We start from the raw sequence: 16,145 nt of genomic DNA, 5'->3' as shown, positions 1-16,145 counted from the left end.
TGGCCCCTGAATAGTTAACTCCAGGTTGTTCCTGCAGACACAGCTTTGAGAGAGATAAGTAGGAGAAATGGGGTCTCTGAGCACCTGGGAGAACAGCCAGAAGAGGGGAAAAAACCTCATGGACTCTGGCTTCTGGGGTGTAATGAGACTTGCTGGATTAGTGCCTGGTTGCCCACAATTTCTGCCTGGAAAGGTTCTGCCCTGCAGTGATTATCCTCCTGTCTCACTGAAAGGAAGAGGAAAAGGCTGAAGCAAAGGCTGTGCAAATTGCACACTCTGGGCTGCCTGCACATTCACCTGACTCCTGCCTTTTCCTCTCCCATCCATATCACCTACCTGCAGTCCCTTCTAACTAGTATGTGCTGGGGAAGGCCTTGGAAGGGAAGATGGTCCTGCAGTGTTTACTACACTCTGAGCAAGGCCCAGTGCCCAAAGGGCCCCAGCACAAGGCAGAAAGACTGGGGATTTCATGAAGGCTCTTGGCTGCAGGCAGGCAGCTTCCCAATGCATGCAGGACACACAAATCCTGCTGTTCTACTTGCACACCATTGGCCAAGATGTACAACCACCCATCTACTGAACAGCATCCATATGAACCAACCAGCCCTGTGCAACCCAGACACCAAGAACCACCTGGGAAGTGTTGTATTTAAAACAAAATTCTTTAATAGTTTGTACTATAAAGACAAATTAGTGCTTGACTGCAGCATGAATAACAAATGAAACATATTAAATATTTCAAAGCTACTGTGCTTTGGAAAACAAGATATGCTGATACATATAAGCCTAACATTGGTTACCAGCTGGTTTGGTAGGAAGAGTCAGTTCAGTGTATCAAAGCTGTCAACAAGCATTTCTCAGTGTAGCTATGTTCAACAAGTCAACTGCTACTCATCTGTCACAGTGTTATCATCTATCTGCAACAATGTACTGAAGTTCAGGAAGAGAAACCCACATGTTAGAACTCATAGTGTCAATGTTAAAAAGTTTGGTCAGGTAATGAACAGGATATTTCATGTCCACTGCAGGTGGACAGATGATGTTTGATCAGACTGTAGCATCATCCATGCATTACGCTGAGATCAACAATCAACATGACACAGTCAACATCAATTTGGAAAATCAAGAGAAAAACTAGTTTCTGTTCAGTCTAAGGAGTAAATACTGCTTTATGCTGCTTGGAACCATCTCTTCCAAAATCCAAGGAACAATAGGATACACAAACAAAGTTCTTCCACACCTTTAATGTGGAAAACATTTTGGTACATAACTTGCTATGAGCCATTTTATTCAGCACTGTCTTTGGAGAAACACATATATGTTCCAGAGCTTTGGGGACAGAAGAAGGAATCTAAGATTGTGCTTATAGCTATTCCTGTGGACAAATAAGCAAAAGACCCTTTATCTTTGCATTTTAAAAAATCTTAACAATCTGCTCTTATCATTTTGTGTGATATATGTGCAAAAAAACCCCAAAATTGCAGGCACTGTTTTAGGGTCTCACATGAACTCTGAACTTAGTTCTTCTTAAATCTACAATTACATACTTAGTCAAACATAAAAATTTCAAGACGTAAAATGGGAGAGTTCTGCAGTAAAGTAAGAGGTTCAGGCATTAAACCTGCCTCTCAAACTGTACATACAAATCCCCCTGTCTCCAGTCCTGTCTGAAACTTCTGGCTGGGAGCTCCAATAAAAGGGCTCCGCATAAAGTGCTTGCTTGACTGCTGCGCCCTCACACTGCCTGTCACTGAACTACACAACCCGAAATAAACACCTCCTGTACAGCTAAATCCCTCACCTAGCTTTCAGAGCCTGGAAAGATGCAACAGCATCAGGAAGGTGGGTAACCAGGCTCAGGCTTGAGTCAGAGGCAGACACGTATTGGATAACTAACAGGAAAGCCAGTAAAAATTGCACTGGGATTCCTGCAGAAGCAGGACTTAAATAAATATTGACCCCCACCTACCAAAGACTTTGTCTTAGAGACCTCAGGAGGAAACACAGCCCCAGCTCTCAGAAAAGCCTTGTAACAATGAGATCAGGCACTTGGCAGCTGTAGGCAGTTGTGTGTGAGAAACTGAACAAAGAGACCCAAACCAAATTTTAATAGTTACATGGAAAGTTCTCCATCTTTAGGTTACAGATTCTCAAACAAAGCTGGCAGAACACATTCCAGATAGGTCAGAAATGCATTCATTCATGTACAAAACATTTCAGAACATGTGTCATGTTCCATCCTCATAAAACCACCTCTAAGTTATCTACAATGAACTGAATGTAACAGAAACTACATCACTTCTGTGGTGAAGAGAGCAGTAGTCAACATGGAAAGTTAAATGTATAAATAGCAAAACATTCAAGTATCTAAAGTGCAGATACCAGGAGGGTGGTTGACGTAATAATACAGGATTCTGTGCTTAATCTTTTGTTATTCTCTTTTCATGTAAGATTTCTTAATCTCCTTCTGGCTTTGCTCTACTCATGTGTAATGAAGACTCCATCATTTATCCCTCTTCATGGTAAAGTCTCACAGTCAAACAGCACTTCGTGGTTAAAACTTCCCACTGCCTACTTATAAAGTGCAGATGGGGTTTAAAGTAAACTGAAAGTTTTACCTGAATATGTTAATCTAAATTACAGGGCACACATTCCCCCAAAATGGATGTGTGCTCCTGAATTCTGATGTCTACTAAAGAAAACAGCATTGCTGCTCTGTTACATCTCTTCTGTACTGAATTGTTTCACCACCTCCTATTAAAATGCTGCAATATAACCACAGAGAGAAACAGGTTTTAAAAAATGGTATTACTGGAATTCTTGAATGCAGATTAAACAAGGTGATAGTGACTGCGAGAAACACTGGTAGTATTGGGAGGATTTTCTGTTGCTGAGATTCACATGGAAGTGTTTGATGAAAAACACATTCAGCTGCTTGAAATGAGGTGTTAGAAGCAAATCCACGATTGGCCAAAAGAATCAACTGCATTTTAAATCATACAATTCAGCTTTAGCCAAGCAAGACAGCACAGAACAGGATTAAAAGAGAATTAAAACTAATTAAAGAGCAATATTTTCCACTATATCCCTCCCAAAAGATTTCACTACACCTGTCTGAAGTCCTCCTACTCGAATCACTCTCTAAAGCAGCCAGACTTACACAAAGATGAGAGGCAGACTGAGCACAGGCTGTGGGTGACAGACACCAAACAAGGGAGGATGTTCACAGGCAGTGAAGAGTCAGCCAGGAATCAATACGACACTGTTGCCACTCCCAGGGGCTGCATGGTCTAGGTCAGGCTGCTCTGATGCACACACATTTAGGCAAATGTAATTAAGGGCAAAGGAAGGGTACAATACATGACAGAGGTAGACTGGCAAGTGGTAACACTGCATATTCCAACTCTGACTGGGGGGAGTTTTTAAACACTCATGGGCAGCCCAGCAGCCCTGTGCTAACAGAAAAATCCATTACAATGAAGTCTGGAGATGACTAATACTGCTAGCCAACAGCACTGCCTTTGAAACATAGATGACATTCCTCCTCACTGGAGAATGCATACCTTGAGCTGTATCCAAAAAATCTAAATTCCCAGAATTAGGTATGGGTTTGATCTGTACTGTGAGAGTAATTTTGAAGTTTTTCCTCTTATTTCCAAGAAAGAATTTTTCAGCTCATGGACTGCAGAGCTACTTACTGCTCATCTGTGTCAAATTGATGGTTGTATGGTGGCAGATTTCCTGGTTCTTCATAGATGTTAGGGAATAGAAGAGTTCATTGTTATCAAGTCTGTCCAACACATCCTGCAGAATTCAAATCAAATGACACCTGCTACTTCTATAATTCCCTTTAAGTAGCTGCTGTCTGAATCCTACTCAAAAATAGGATCACACATGACTTGCTAAGATGTAGTGCAGGAAAAGTTTGTGTTATACTGCTCTAAGGTCTGTAGAAAAAAAATCAACATTGGCATACAAGTGACATAAATAAAAAGCAATTAACAGACATTTAACACATTAAAGGAGTAAGAATGTAAGTCTTTCCAGGCACTAGAAAAGGCAGTCTGAATTTCAATGACATGTAGTTAAAACTAGCTTGTCATTTTCAATATCACTCACAAGATCAGTAAGGCAGTCAAACCAAAGCACCCATGATTTTAGATTATTTATGCTAAGAAGGATACACAGGTAAATTACATTCCTCAGGGTCTAATATAACCTGTTGAAAGAAAGGCTGCTGGCAGGGAAGTAGAGGTGTGCATGTTTTTGCTCATTTGGAATGCAGGAAGAAGCCAATTTGCATTAATTTTTTTAAGAAAAAAAACCATCAACAACAAACAATACATAAATGAAAAACTAACAGCACTATAAAATTAAAATATGAGCTTTTCAATTTTTTTAAAATCCTAACAATTCAATCCAACAAGATCTGAAGCCTCCATCATAGACTTCCTAGTTGCAAGTGTGTAGAAGAATCAACAAATATCTTTAAAATATACAATTGTAGAGATGCCTGATCAATAAGAAAGTGGCTTTTCAAGACACTCTGGTTCTTGCAATTAATTAACTAAGCAGAGCCCCCAGATCCTTCAGTAACAAAACTAAGGCCACTAAAATAAAGGTTTTTTCCATTTCCATAAAAATAGTATCATACCAAGCAGATGTCACAAGTGACTGTTGATATGTTGCTGCTGCACTGCTTCTCTTACGAGACTCCTTCCCTAACTTATAAACACATGTAAACATATTAAATAAGAAAAAGGGATACAGTGTGTGGGAAAATGCTTGAGAAAGCCTGGAGGTGAACAGGCAGGCACTTATTTTCAAGCTACATTTTTGAAACAGTTCTCAAATCTCTTTATAAAAAATAGGCCTTCTGGATAATTAAAGACACCTGAACTCTAACAGCTTTTTCCTACCTCTGTGCTGGTTCTGCTAACTTTTTTCAGTCTGAAGAGCACTCAAATTTCCCAGCACAGAGGCTGACCTTGTCTATGGGACTGGAGCCTACTGATATCAAAGCTGTTCTAAAATTACCCTTCAGGTGTCTTTATAGGGTGTACAGGTTGAAATGCACTGCTATCAGTACGTGCTTAAACCTCACTGAACTCACTCAAGGTTAAGTATCTTTTTCCAACGCAGTTTGGGGTTATTTGATCTCAAGGGTCCAGGGTTGTCACATAACAGAAGCCATATTTTAATTTGGAGGTTCACATCAGTAGAAGAGCTACTGATGGATGTAGCAGAGAAATTGCAAACAGAGAAAAGGGAGGAGACCATTTTAGCCAGCACTGATTGTTCAATAGTCAGGACTCTGAGACCTGGGAGACAGCTTTACAGCTATATTACCATGCTTTGCTGCTGTGAGCATGTTGTAAATCAATACAAAATGGGATTTTGGATGAGTCTGAGAGCTTCCCTTTTCTTCTTCATGGCAAGAAGGATAAATTCCTCAGAGCATCAAAAGCAGACAAAAATTGCATAGAATGGCAGCAAGTAGGCACAGAGATAGACTCTGTTTGTTGCCCCAAAATTAAGAGCATCAAAATCACAGCCTTCATTTGAGGTATATTTCGAAAAACTGTGTTAGTTTAATATTTTCTTTAAATTTACTTACTAACTTTAATCAGCTGGGTAGATAAAAATTGCAGAAAACAGGGTTTTTCTTCCTCATTAATCCCCTAAGTTTGGTTTCAAAAGGTGGTCAGCTTTCTCACAGACTAAGCATGTGACAGATTTTAAAAGCAAGCAAAGCACTGCCCCTTGTATTTGGGAATATCCTCAGCCTCAGTCTTGTTCTTTACTCCTTCTAAGTTTCTGAATAAGAAGATGCTTCTAAAAGTCCCACCAATATTTAAGACTTGTAAAGTGAGAAGAAGATTAATTCAAGGCTGAACTAGAGCTCATCTAAGGTGTTTGTCAATCTGTAGTATGAATGGGAAATGGGAAGTTAAAGAAAGGGACAGAAAAGTTAGGTATGTAAATAACAATAAAAAAAAGAGAGTGTTTCTTATGTTTCTACAGTCACTTCTCATTTTTGCAATGAATCACAGGTCATAAAAATTATGAATTGAGCTCCCAGACGCAAACAGGAACACCTATAAAGCTTCACCATTTCAGTGTCTTCTGCTGGTCACATTTTGGAACATCCTCCATGATGAACCTCTCAGTTAGACTACAGAGAAAACAAGCTTGGTACAAAACAAACTAAATGGCACAGGTATCCCAACCATTTTGCTTGAAATATAAATTGCGAAGGAGGTTGTGGAAAAGCAAGGTAGAATAAAGGCCTAAATCAACCATTACATACTTCATTAATTGTATAAAAGTGCAAGGTTAAAGTAGTTTGGGTTAAGCATTCAGTTCACTATAGGCCACACAGATGCTTAGCTTGGCCATCAATGGCCTAGTTTTGTCATTCAGTTACTAATATTAGTTTAGACCACAGAAAGAACAAAAACTGAATGAAAAAAACGTATGCAATCCACTTCAAAAATGGTTAGTTTTCTGTGACCAGCACGAAATATTACCTCAATATCATCAGCTGTACAATATATACATAAAACCCTTGTGTCTTAATCTTTGTTTTAACAACTTAGAATAAAGCTGTACTAAGTGCTATTTCCCTTGTGTGCCAGCTCTTTGCCGTGTTCCAGCCCACTGGCTTCGTAGCACAGAGAAGTCCTTTAACAGCAATGGTACTTGGATTGAGCCAGAATTTTGACACTTCAGCCAGAGTAACTGTTGAAATGCTTTATTCAGCCAGGCCAGGTGATCATGTGTGGCTGCCCAGGGCTCAGTCAAAGGTTCTTGGGTGGCTCCACAAGAAGAACAGGCCATATTCCAAAAACAAACTGTCAAAAGAAAAATAGGAATAGGGAAAAGATTCCTTGGAACATTATGTTTCTTGGAACAGAAACCAAACACTATTAAACATAGTCTAATGATAGGATGAAAGGGGAATGGCTTTAAAATGAAAGAGAGTAGTTCAGATTGGATATTAGGAAGAAATTATTTACTTTGAGGGTGGTGAAACACTGGCACAGGTTGCCCAGAGAAGATGTGGATGTTCCACCCCTGGAAATGTTCAAGGCCAGGCTGGAGTAACCTGGGGGCTCTGAGTAACCTGGTGTAGTGGAAGGTGTTCCTTCCCATGGCAGGGGAGCTGAAACTAGATAATCATTGAAGTCCCTTCTAACCCAAACCATTCTGTGATTCTACAAAAATTTCAACTGCATTTCTTGGGATGTAAGCAGAAGTCAAAGACAGTTACCCTAACAGGCATCATTATTGAGCCCTGCCAACAGTTCAAAGCACAAGATATCCAAATGTACATTAATAAACACAAAATACTTCTTGATTACCTTCACCTTTGGCCTGTGTTTCAGGAAAAGTGTCCTTGTATATAAACTGAGGAGAAGGAAAAAAGCATGCTTAAAATTTCAAGTATAAGACAGCATATAAAATAAGGATGTCCTGATCCCAGTTTCATTTTCCAGCTAGAAAAGAATTGTTTCTGTGATTGCAGAGCTACCTATTCTGCCTAGATTTAGTCAACATAGGAGATGTTAACTTCCAGTAAATTCCCCTGTAGCAGAATAATCAGCAAAATAATTTACCCTATCACCTATGTGGGAGAAAGAAAGAAACCCTGAGAGGTAAAAAAACCACAAAAAAACCCCAGGGGACTGGAGTCTGTCATTTTAGAAGGATGAAATTAAATCAGTGTACCACAAAATACAGCAGATGTTAAAGGAGGGAAAAAGCAGAATAGCTTGATTCTGTATCTTATTTTTGTTCTTAGATGCTTTCTCCTCTCAGTAGATTGTCTCCTGTGAATGACCTCACATTTTTTAAATTGGCAATGCCACTTTGTGGCATTTTGGAAAAACCTTGCCTATGCTTGATTCCTGCAAGGAATTTTCTTTAAAATATTACCTCAAGCTCTTTAGTGTAGCAGACAACCTGTAAACCAAAATGGAGCAACTGTTTCCATATACCTTGATATATTTCTATGTATATATACATTTACATATGTGTAAGTAAATATGTTTGCATATATATATACACACATAAATGTAATTATGAGCTATCAGATAATCTAGTGGAAATGTATTCTTTTCCTTGCGTTTTCCTTTTATTAGGTATTTTAACATCTGACAAAAAAGGTGAATATCATGTTAGATGTAGAAAAATTGATACGTAATCAAGTTCTTGACTACATAGGATACAAACATAAAACAGACATTCTCTTTGTGTTGGGTTAAGTGGTAAAATATTATTTCATTAGATGATGAACAAACTGCAGAAATTCTTCAAAGATTTCAGCTTACATTCTGTTCTTGCCCCTGGTTCCACTAGATGGTGGTATAGAGCAAAAATTAGAAAATCTGCTGGCTCCAGACTTGCCAACTTACATTCCTGTTTAATTCTCTTCTCTCAAACTAATACCCTGCCCTTCTGGGAACAGCTCCTCTACAACTGTTTCAGCCATCACCCTTCTGCACTACAGAGGGATGCCCACTGGTTTTCAGGAGTGATGGTGTCTATCAAAAGATTTGTTAAGCTCCTAAATTTAAACATGTTTAAGTACTTCAGGATTGCTGCTCAAGAACAGACAAGTATTAATGGCTTACATTCTGAAATTAATATACTGTCAAATAGTTTTAGTTTAACTGTCACAGGGTTCCCATTTCTGAATTAAACTTTCTTGAAGAACCATGACTATTTAAAGACTAGTGATTACATTTTGAAAAATATAGATTAGTTTTAAGAGAGTTTTTAGATCAGTTACAAAGAGGAAAGAAAACCATACACTAGTTCAATAAGTAATTTTTCTGCTCTTCTGGATGGTACAACATTCTGAAGTGCATCTGAAGCTAAGAAAACTCATAAGATCTCTGTGAACTTCCAGTTTAGAAAACATTTCCTACCTTAGCAGGATATGAAGATAAGAACCCAGGCCTGTGAGAATATGCCACCATGCATGAAACTGTGTCACAGCTCCCACCACAGGAGGCATCTTCTCTCGTAATGCTCTGAAAGAAAGAAATACCATGCATTGGAATAGTTTTTCCCAGCTAAGCAATCTCAAATCACAGTGTTGGATTATCAGATCACACATTATTGTTTCCATATCTCAGGCATGTGCTGGACAGGTAAGGCTTCATGGAGTCAGGCTTTCAGTAGGTGAGGAGCAACAGTTATAGTTTACACTGCCAGTACAAAGAAATATCATCAAACTGACTTTCTTACACATTTAAAGAAAACAGACATTTCTTCATATGATGAGCGACCAATTACTTCTGGACTCAAATTTCAGAGAATATATTTATGGCACCCTACAGTCCCAAATGAATTCTACCATTCTCCTCCACAAAACCCTGTGAACTATTGTCAATAGGATGAAATGTTGAGTTTAAGGTCCAAGAAATAAAATGAGATTTATCAGACATCATCACTTTAAATCTGTCAATCACACCACCTATTCTGCAGGTCCATGGAAGCTCAACTTGCCTTTCTCTGTTGGACTCTAAATCAGGGACAAAGTGGGTGTTTAGTTAGGAAGCAATTAAAGGAGAGGGTCTGAAATACTCCACCAACATGCTTTTTATTCTGTAGTTATGGGTTGTGAGCAAACTTGGGAAGGGGCTAAGGGATGGAGATACAGAAATAAAGAGAAGGAACTACATTGCTACATTGCTCTTATTTCTCCTGCTCACTAGGCTTCTGCAGGTAATGCCTATTTTGGTTGATGGTGGAGGAACTGTTTGCATCTGCTGGTCTTTTTTTTTCCACTTTAATTTCACTTGTCAAGGTAAAAAATTGAAAACAACAATTGCATGTGTTAAGGAGGAAAAATCTGCAGCTCCTGGAATATGTCCTTACTGCTTGATATTACAGTGCTTGGTCCAAAGCTGCTCAGTCACAAATATTAGCACAAAGCTCCAACGGAGTCAGCCCAGCAATGACACAGTGGAACATGCAGCCTGGCACAACCTTTGAGCCTTTGGATGGCAGAAAATTTCAAAGCTCAAATTCAAAAGTGTGTGGTTCCCACCACAGAAACTGAGTTCTACAGATTTTTTGCTATTTTGATTTTTTTTTAAATAAGCTGCAGATTTACTGAAATATGGAACAAAAAACCCTGAATCAAAACACAGTTTTAAAACCCATCAGAGCAGGTAGGTGGATGATTCACAAGTTAGACATTGAAAGAATAGAGATTTTCAAGGGATTTAAATGTATTTTCTCCAAAGGTTCAAATTATTATACCTCCTGGAGAAATCCAAGGCTCTGCAGATGTCTGATTAAAGCTAGTAAACAAGCATATTTTTTTTCTAGCACCATAACCACACAAGTATTACAGGAAAGACACTAACATTTTTTCCCCTTATGAAATGAGGATGGAAAAAAGTGCCTCAGCAGCTGGTGTCGTTTTTGAGCCTAGGAACCAGTTCAAAAACCCCATGGACCCACAACAGCTCAGCAGGTTTGGTGAACTGGGGGTTATGATCTCACCAGTGATGTGAGGCAGCTGCAAAAATCAACCCTGATGCCAATATCTGCAAAGTAACTGTAAACCCAGGCCACTTGTGCTGCCAAATAACTACTCTATCCCATCTGTATCAAGTGCTCCTAGGGATGAGGATCATGTATTATATTAATTTTTAAAAAGTTTCAAGAATACTATGTTGGAATTAACTTTCAGTTGGCTTAACCTAGCACAGGGATTGAAGAGCCAGAAGGGATGGAAAACTTTAGACTTCTTTACAGCACACTGTTATTTGGCTCTGACAAACCAGCCTACTAGGACAATTCTGTACAACACAGATTCTGTGGCATAACAGTGTTTCAAATTGTCCAAAATGTATTTTTTCTGGATGCTGGAATTAACCTTCCCATCTCCTTCAACAATTCCTTGCTGAACAACACATGAATTGCAACTAAGTGCTGTTTATTGGTGACATGGATATTGAAATAGGTATTTTTGGAATAGTAGTAGCAGCCATAGGAGAGGTAGTTCTGCATGTCTCCTTTAACAGCAGTACACTACTGTTTTTGATATTTTCATACGAAATGGAAGAGCAAAAAAAAAAAAACACAAATAAGCATAGTAAAAACACATTCAGATGAAATCAAGTCTGAATAGCAGGCTTTAGTCATCCACAGATCCTCAAAATTACTTCAGTGACATTATTTCTCTCCATTTAATTAGAATTTAAAGAGAAATTTTAAAAATCTATAAATGGTTAAAGAAAAATTTAAAACCCCTATTGAGTGCTGACTCTAGTCATGAGCAATCTGCACAAAATCTCATGGATGTTTTGTAGGCAGCATACCATACATACAATGAGATGGACTTGAATATGGACCTCAGAAATAATCCAATCTTTTTACTTAAAGGCTATTAAGAGTTATCCAGACAAGTGAAAAAACTCACCTCAATTTATCACAGAAAATGTTGTCTACATTCCAGAGAAAAAATCCCATTAAAAATACAGTTAAAGATGTGTATCCTAAACCTCTAAGCCATGGGTATACCCTAAAGAGAGAAATAAAGCAAAGTTTAGTTCAGAATGGTTAAAGATACAGAAATATACTAATATATACTACAATAAATACATGTAAATACAGAAATGCTGTTATATATAAATAAAATTCTTTGTCAATTTGGTTTTTCCCTCAAAAGAAAAAAAAAAAAACCTTCAAATTTCATCAGTTTAAATATTGTATTTTACTTCTTCTCTCTCCTGATCTCATATTCTCTGAGACTTTTCTTTTACTTCTACAGTTGTAAATGTTTTCCAAAATACTGCACTGAGTGAAACCAAAAAGTTGGAAAACTAAAGTTGGCTAAAAGGTACTAATTCTTCAGTCCCATGTATATTCTTTCATTACATAAAAAAAAGAAAAAAAGTACCAAGTAAGACTCTCTTTCCCAAAAGAAGAGGGTCTCTGCCAAGAAATCATATCTCTATACTAGGAAATTTGTATAAATATAGTCTTTCAAAATTACTATTTTGTCAATGTAGACCACCATGACCAACAACTAACCAAATGAATGGTATTAAACCCCAGTACTTTTTATGTTCATCTTTGAGTTGAACGCTACTGGGAATAGAAAAACATCAATTTAATTTTGGCAGAAAAAAAAAAATTCTTCAAGATATGGAAAACACACTGAAGAATCAGATGCAAGAAACTGCATCATTAATAAATTTACTTTCCCTGTGTACATTCAAGTTGGACCATGAAATTGTAAACTTCCTACATGGAAGGCTCCTTTCCCACTAATAAAACAAGTCCAAAAGCAAAACCAAATCCAACCTTGAAAGGCTGCCATTAAAGACTGTTCAAGTTATTTTTAAGCAATATGAATGCACAGTTGACATTCTGGATTAAAACACATTCTTGAGCTGCCTTTTCCTCCACTGTGTGTGTTACAGCACATTTCAGAGCTGTCAGCACTGGGAACCAAAATGTGCAAAACACAACAGGTAGCTCCAGATTCAAGCTGTACATATTTACAAATTGACTGCCAATATAAACTAGCAAAATTATTATTTGTTTGGTCTAATAAATATGTGGAGCACCAAGCAGTACATGGCAAAGACTACACTGTGATGTTACCCCCTTAGTGCTCCAGAGACATAAGCAAGACCACGACATGACAGAGCACTAAAAGGTATATTAGACATGCTGGTAATTAGGTAATTAGAGCTGGAATTATTGAGGAATAAGCAGGGGTGTTTTGTGAAGGAATCAACTGGCATCACTTATTAACAGGGAACATGCTTTGTGAATAGAGAATAACATTTGCCCAGTTGTAAACTTGGGAGGAAACAGATCTAAGAAAGAGATGAAAAGTGTAGGGGGAAGAGGCGGGAAGAGGAACAACTGCTGAGGATAGGATGAGGTAGTAGTCTGGAAGGAATAACATGCTGTTCTTTGGGATTTTCCCTCTAATCTCAGAGTGACTTCAAGGCCCACACTAAGAAATATGAGTGATAGGAAGTGAAGCAACAAAAAACAAGCAGAAATCAGGGTGAGTATGTAAGCTGGAAAAGGCTTGGCCAAGTGCTAGCACTACTGATATAAGGTAGTGGTAGAAATACAGGTATAAGTTCTAGCCATGCAGACAAAGTAAACCCAAAAGTGTGCTTGGGAATGAATTTTAGAGAAAAGAAAGGGTACCTTCAGGTTGGAAGAGCTTCTCTAGCAGAACTAATTTAAAATTAGTAGTAGTTTAGTTAAAATTTAGAAGTAGACTAAACATACTTCTCTTCCCATCCCAACTTTCTATCCAGCTTGAAGAGTAACACCAACAAGGGAAATAGTCTTTGTAGGGCACTGATTCAATGAAGTGATCTAGCTAATTAAGAATGTACATTCCAAGCCCCTAGAACTGAAGTGAAAAGTAGGCAGGACTTCAGAGACAGACATTGCCGGAGCAAAACAATCAATGATACTTTGGGAGGGAAGGTGGTGCTGTTATTGATAAAGAGAGAAGACTATGAAATGCTTCAGAAATAATAAGAATGCATAATTGTGTGGAATTTGCAGAAGTAGAAAAATAGCAGGCCCAAGAGTTTGTCTACACAGACAGAAAGAAATTTAATCTAAAAGACTAAAACTGTGTTAAATCCTTGAATAAGAACAAAATTAAAATTACTTCAATTTGATTCAATTTAGTTCCCCTTGGAGATGAATTAACGTAGTATCACTTAAGATCTCTAGGCAAGGATTAAAATTTCCAGTCCATTGGTTTAAAAAGTGCCTTTTAATTGATGATTGCTTCTGAAGCTGCAACACATTATCAGTTTTAAGTTCTTCTTGCTTAGTAAGAAAGTCTCTGCTCATTTGCACTTGGTCTGTGGGAATTTCTCAGGGAAAGCCAAACCACATGAACTGAAATGGCAACTGGAAGGTGATTCAATGAATGCACTTGATCCTTGTGGGTCTCTTCCAACTCAAAATATTTGAGGATTCTATAATACTTCAAATTCACATTTTGTTGAATTCTTCCTTGTGTTCCTGAACAGACACATGTGGAACTTGAAACAAAGTTTAACAAAAAGCACATTTAAAATGACAACAGAAATAAGTAATTTTCAGAAAAAATCCCCAAATGCATGAGAACACTAAACATTCACAGGTGATAGACAGAAATGAGCAACCAACTGAGCCCCTGAGAGCTAAAGATATGTGTTTACCTCAATACTGATTAAATTCCATTTTCTTCTCTTTTCCTTCCATTCACCTCCCTTTTACAGACCTTTTTTAGAGTTTGTGCTCCAATGCCTCTCAGTGTCTCCTAGCGCTTTTAATACCTTGTGCTACAGTTTTAATTTCAATTTCCATAGCATTATGCCTGACTTTATCCAATCAAAACTATAAGAAAAACTACCATGTGTCATTATTTTTTAAACAGTTGAGCAGAGAAGAGGAAAGGAAATTACTAAGTGATGGTTTCACTCTGCAGTCCTACTCATAGCACTCTCCCAGTATTATCATTAGAGTTTGGACACTAGCAACAGATTTCACACTACCCAGCAATAAGAAGACCAACTCCATTTCTGTTGAAATCCCAGTCTAACAGCTGAAGCCAACAGCAGAACACCTGGCAGTAAACACTGATCATAAGTGTAGAAAATCTCAGTTTAGTTTAATGTTATCCCAGTGGTTTCAAAAAAGTGCAAGGTGATGAGCCAAACCCTTTCAACCCAGGGGAGCCGAGTAGCTAACATTATGTACCTAGTTCAAGAAATTCTCCCACTGCCAATTTCACATGTTAAGCTGACAAAATAAAAAAAAACAACCTGCAAATACTATGCTGTAACTTACAATGTTGAATTAAATGGTTACTTACCATAACACTATATAAACAGATCTTAGAACTATGATGGAAACTAGTGTTCCATACATGATCTGAAAATACAAAAAGAGATAAAATTCAGCAGTTAGGTTCAAGAGACCTTATAAAATAGTCCAGGAGTAAAAATCTTTTGAAGCCTCTGTTCGTTTTTTTTTTTTTTTTTTTTTAAATTTTACATCTCAGGAAAATAGCATTCCTTCTAAATTCAGCTCCAGAAAGGCTTCTGTTAAAGTTTCAACTAAAAGTATGATTATAAAGCATGTCCTTTATACAATTACAGGAAAAGTCAGTTGTGTAAAACCAATGTTCCATTGCTCTGAATTGGAAAGCAAACACTAGATGGCACTCAGAAAGCATCCTGAAATCAAAAATGGTAACTAACCCCTATTATCTCTTCTCTCTCTGTGCATTTTAGTCCAGGATTGTGCAAGCATCAGCTAAAACTGTTTTTGAAAGCCATACCTCTTTCTGATACTTGATTAATATGTTTTCCTGAAAGCAAACACCTGAATAGACTATGTGCTATTCCCACACTGAGCATCACTATGGGAAAAACTTTCCAGGAAGCATTTCAAACAACTATTGCAGATTGTTTGGATTCAATCTAATTATATAGCAGGAAGGCTGCACAGTTTGAAAAGATCCATGAGCAAAATCTGACTCACTGTAGGCTTGATGAATTTGAATGCAATCACCTGACCTATAAAAAGTCAAAATAATAATTTATCTTTTGCCTTGTGATCTTTAAATTACTCTCTTTTATTCACAAACTTAAAATCCATGTAACACCACCCCCCAAGACATACACATTAAAGAAGAGAAAAAATGTGGCCAGTCATGCCTGAGAGTGATGCAGAAGTCACTGCAGCAGGGAGAATTTCTAGACACTGGTGACATTCAATTACTTTATCTTTTATTCTGAACACTGGTTTCCTCCTGCCAAAAGGCAGTTTGTTCCAAGCAGCTGTGCTTTGCTCTTTTTGCCTCTGTCCAGTGGCCCACAAGCCTCCCAGTATTTTTTTCTTCCTTGTTCACTGACTTAACTTTCTCATCTTGCTTCTAGCTAGCTGCTATCTAATTCTGCCTTCGTTTAACATGAAACAGAAAAATTCTAAACCTTTGCTGTCTTTTTTTAAAGGCCACTAAACCTCACAGAAAGAAGTGTGCATATAAACTGGTGTCCTTACCATGTTCTAGTGACTTCCTCATACCCCTCCTTCTTTTCCACTGTCTTTGAGACAGGGACTGCCTCTCACTCTGCTGTAAC

The 16,145-nt window shown here is 37.9% G+C and overlaps 1 protein-coding gene across 1 annotated transcript in view; it reads right to left on the bottom strand.

The window, feature by feature from the left end:
* Positions 1-641: 641 nt before the first annotated feature.
* The window catches only part of ACER3 (alkaline ceramidase 3), a 56,389-nt gene continuing 40,885 nt past the window's right edge, over positions 642-16,145 (bottom strand). Inside the window, exons 7-11 of the mRNA XM_009102696.4 lie at positions 14,873-14,931; positions 11,444-11,545; positions 8,934-9,038; positions 7,365-7,410; positions 642-6,854 (exon numbers count right to left, since the gene is read on the bottom strand). Of these exons, the coding sequence (XP_009100944.1) occupies positions 6,801-6,854; positions 7,365-7,410; positions 8,934-9,038; positions 11,444-11,545; positions 14,873-14,931 (366 nt within the window). The 3' untranslated portion in view covers positions 642-6,800. The remainder of the gene's footprint in view (positions 6,855-7,364; positions 7,411-8,933; positions 9,039-11,443; positions 11,546-14,872; positions 14,932-16,145) is intronic.

The sequence above is a fragment of the Serinus canaria genome, chromosome 1 (assembly GCF_022539315.1).
Source record: "Serinus canaria isolate serCan28SL12 chromosome 1, serCan2020, whole genome shotgun sequence".
In the NCBI taxonomy this organism is placed as follows: domain Eukaryota; kingdom Metazoa; phylum Chordata; class Aves; order Passeriformes; family Fringillidae; genus Serinus; species Serinus canaria.
The sequence above is the reverse complement of the archived record's forward strand: the minus strand, read 5'-3'. Positions and strand labels throughout refer to the sequence as shown.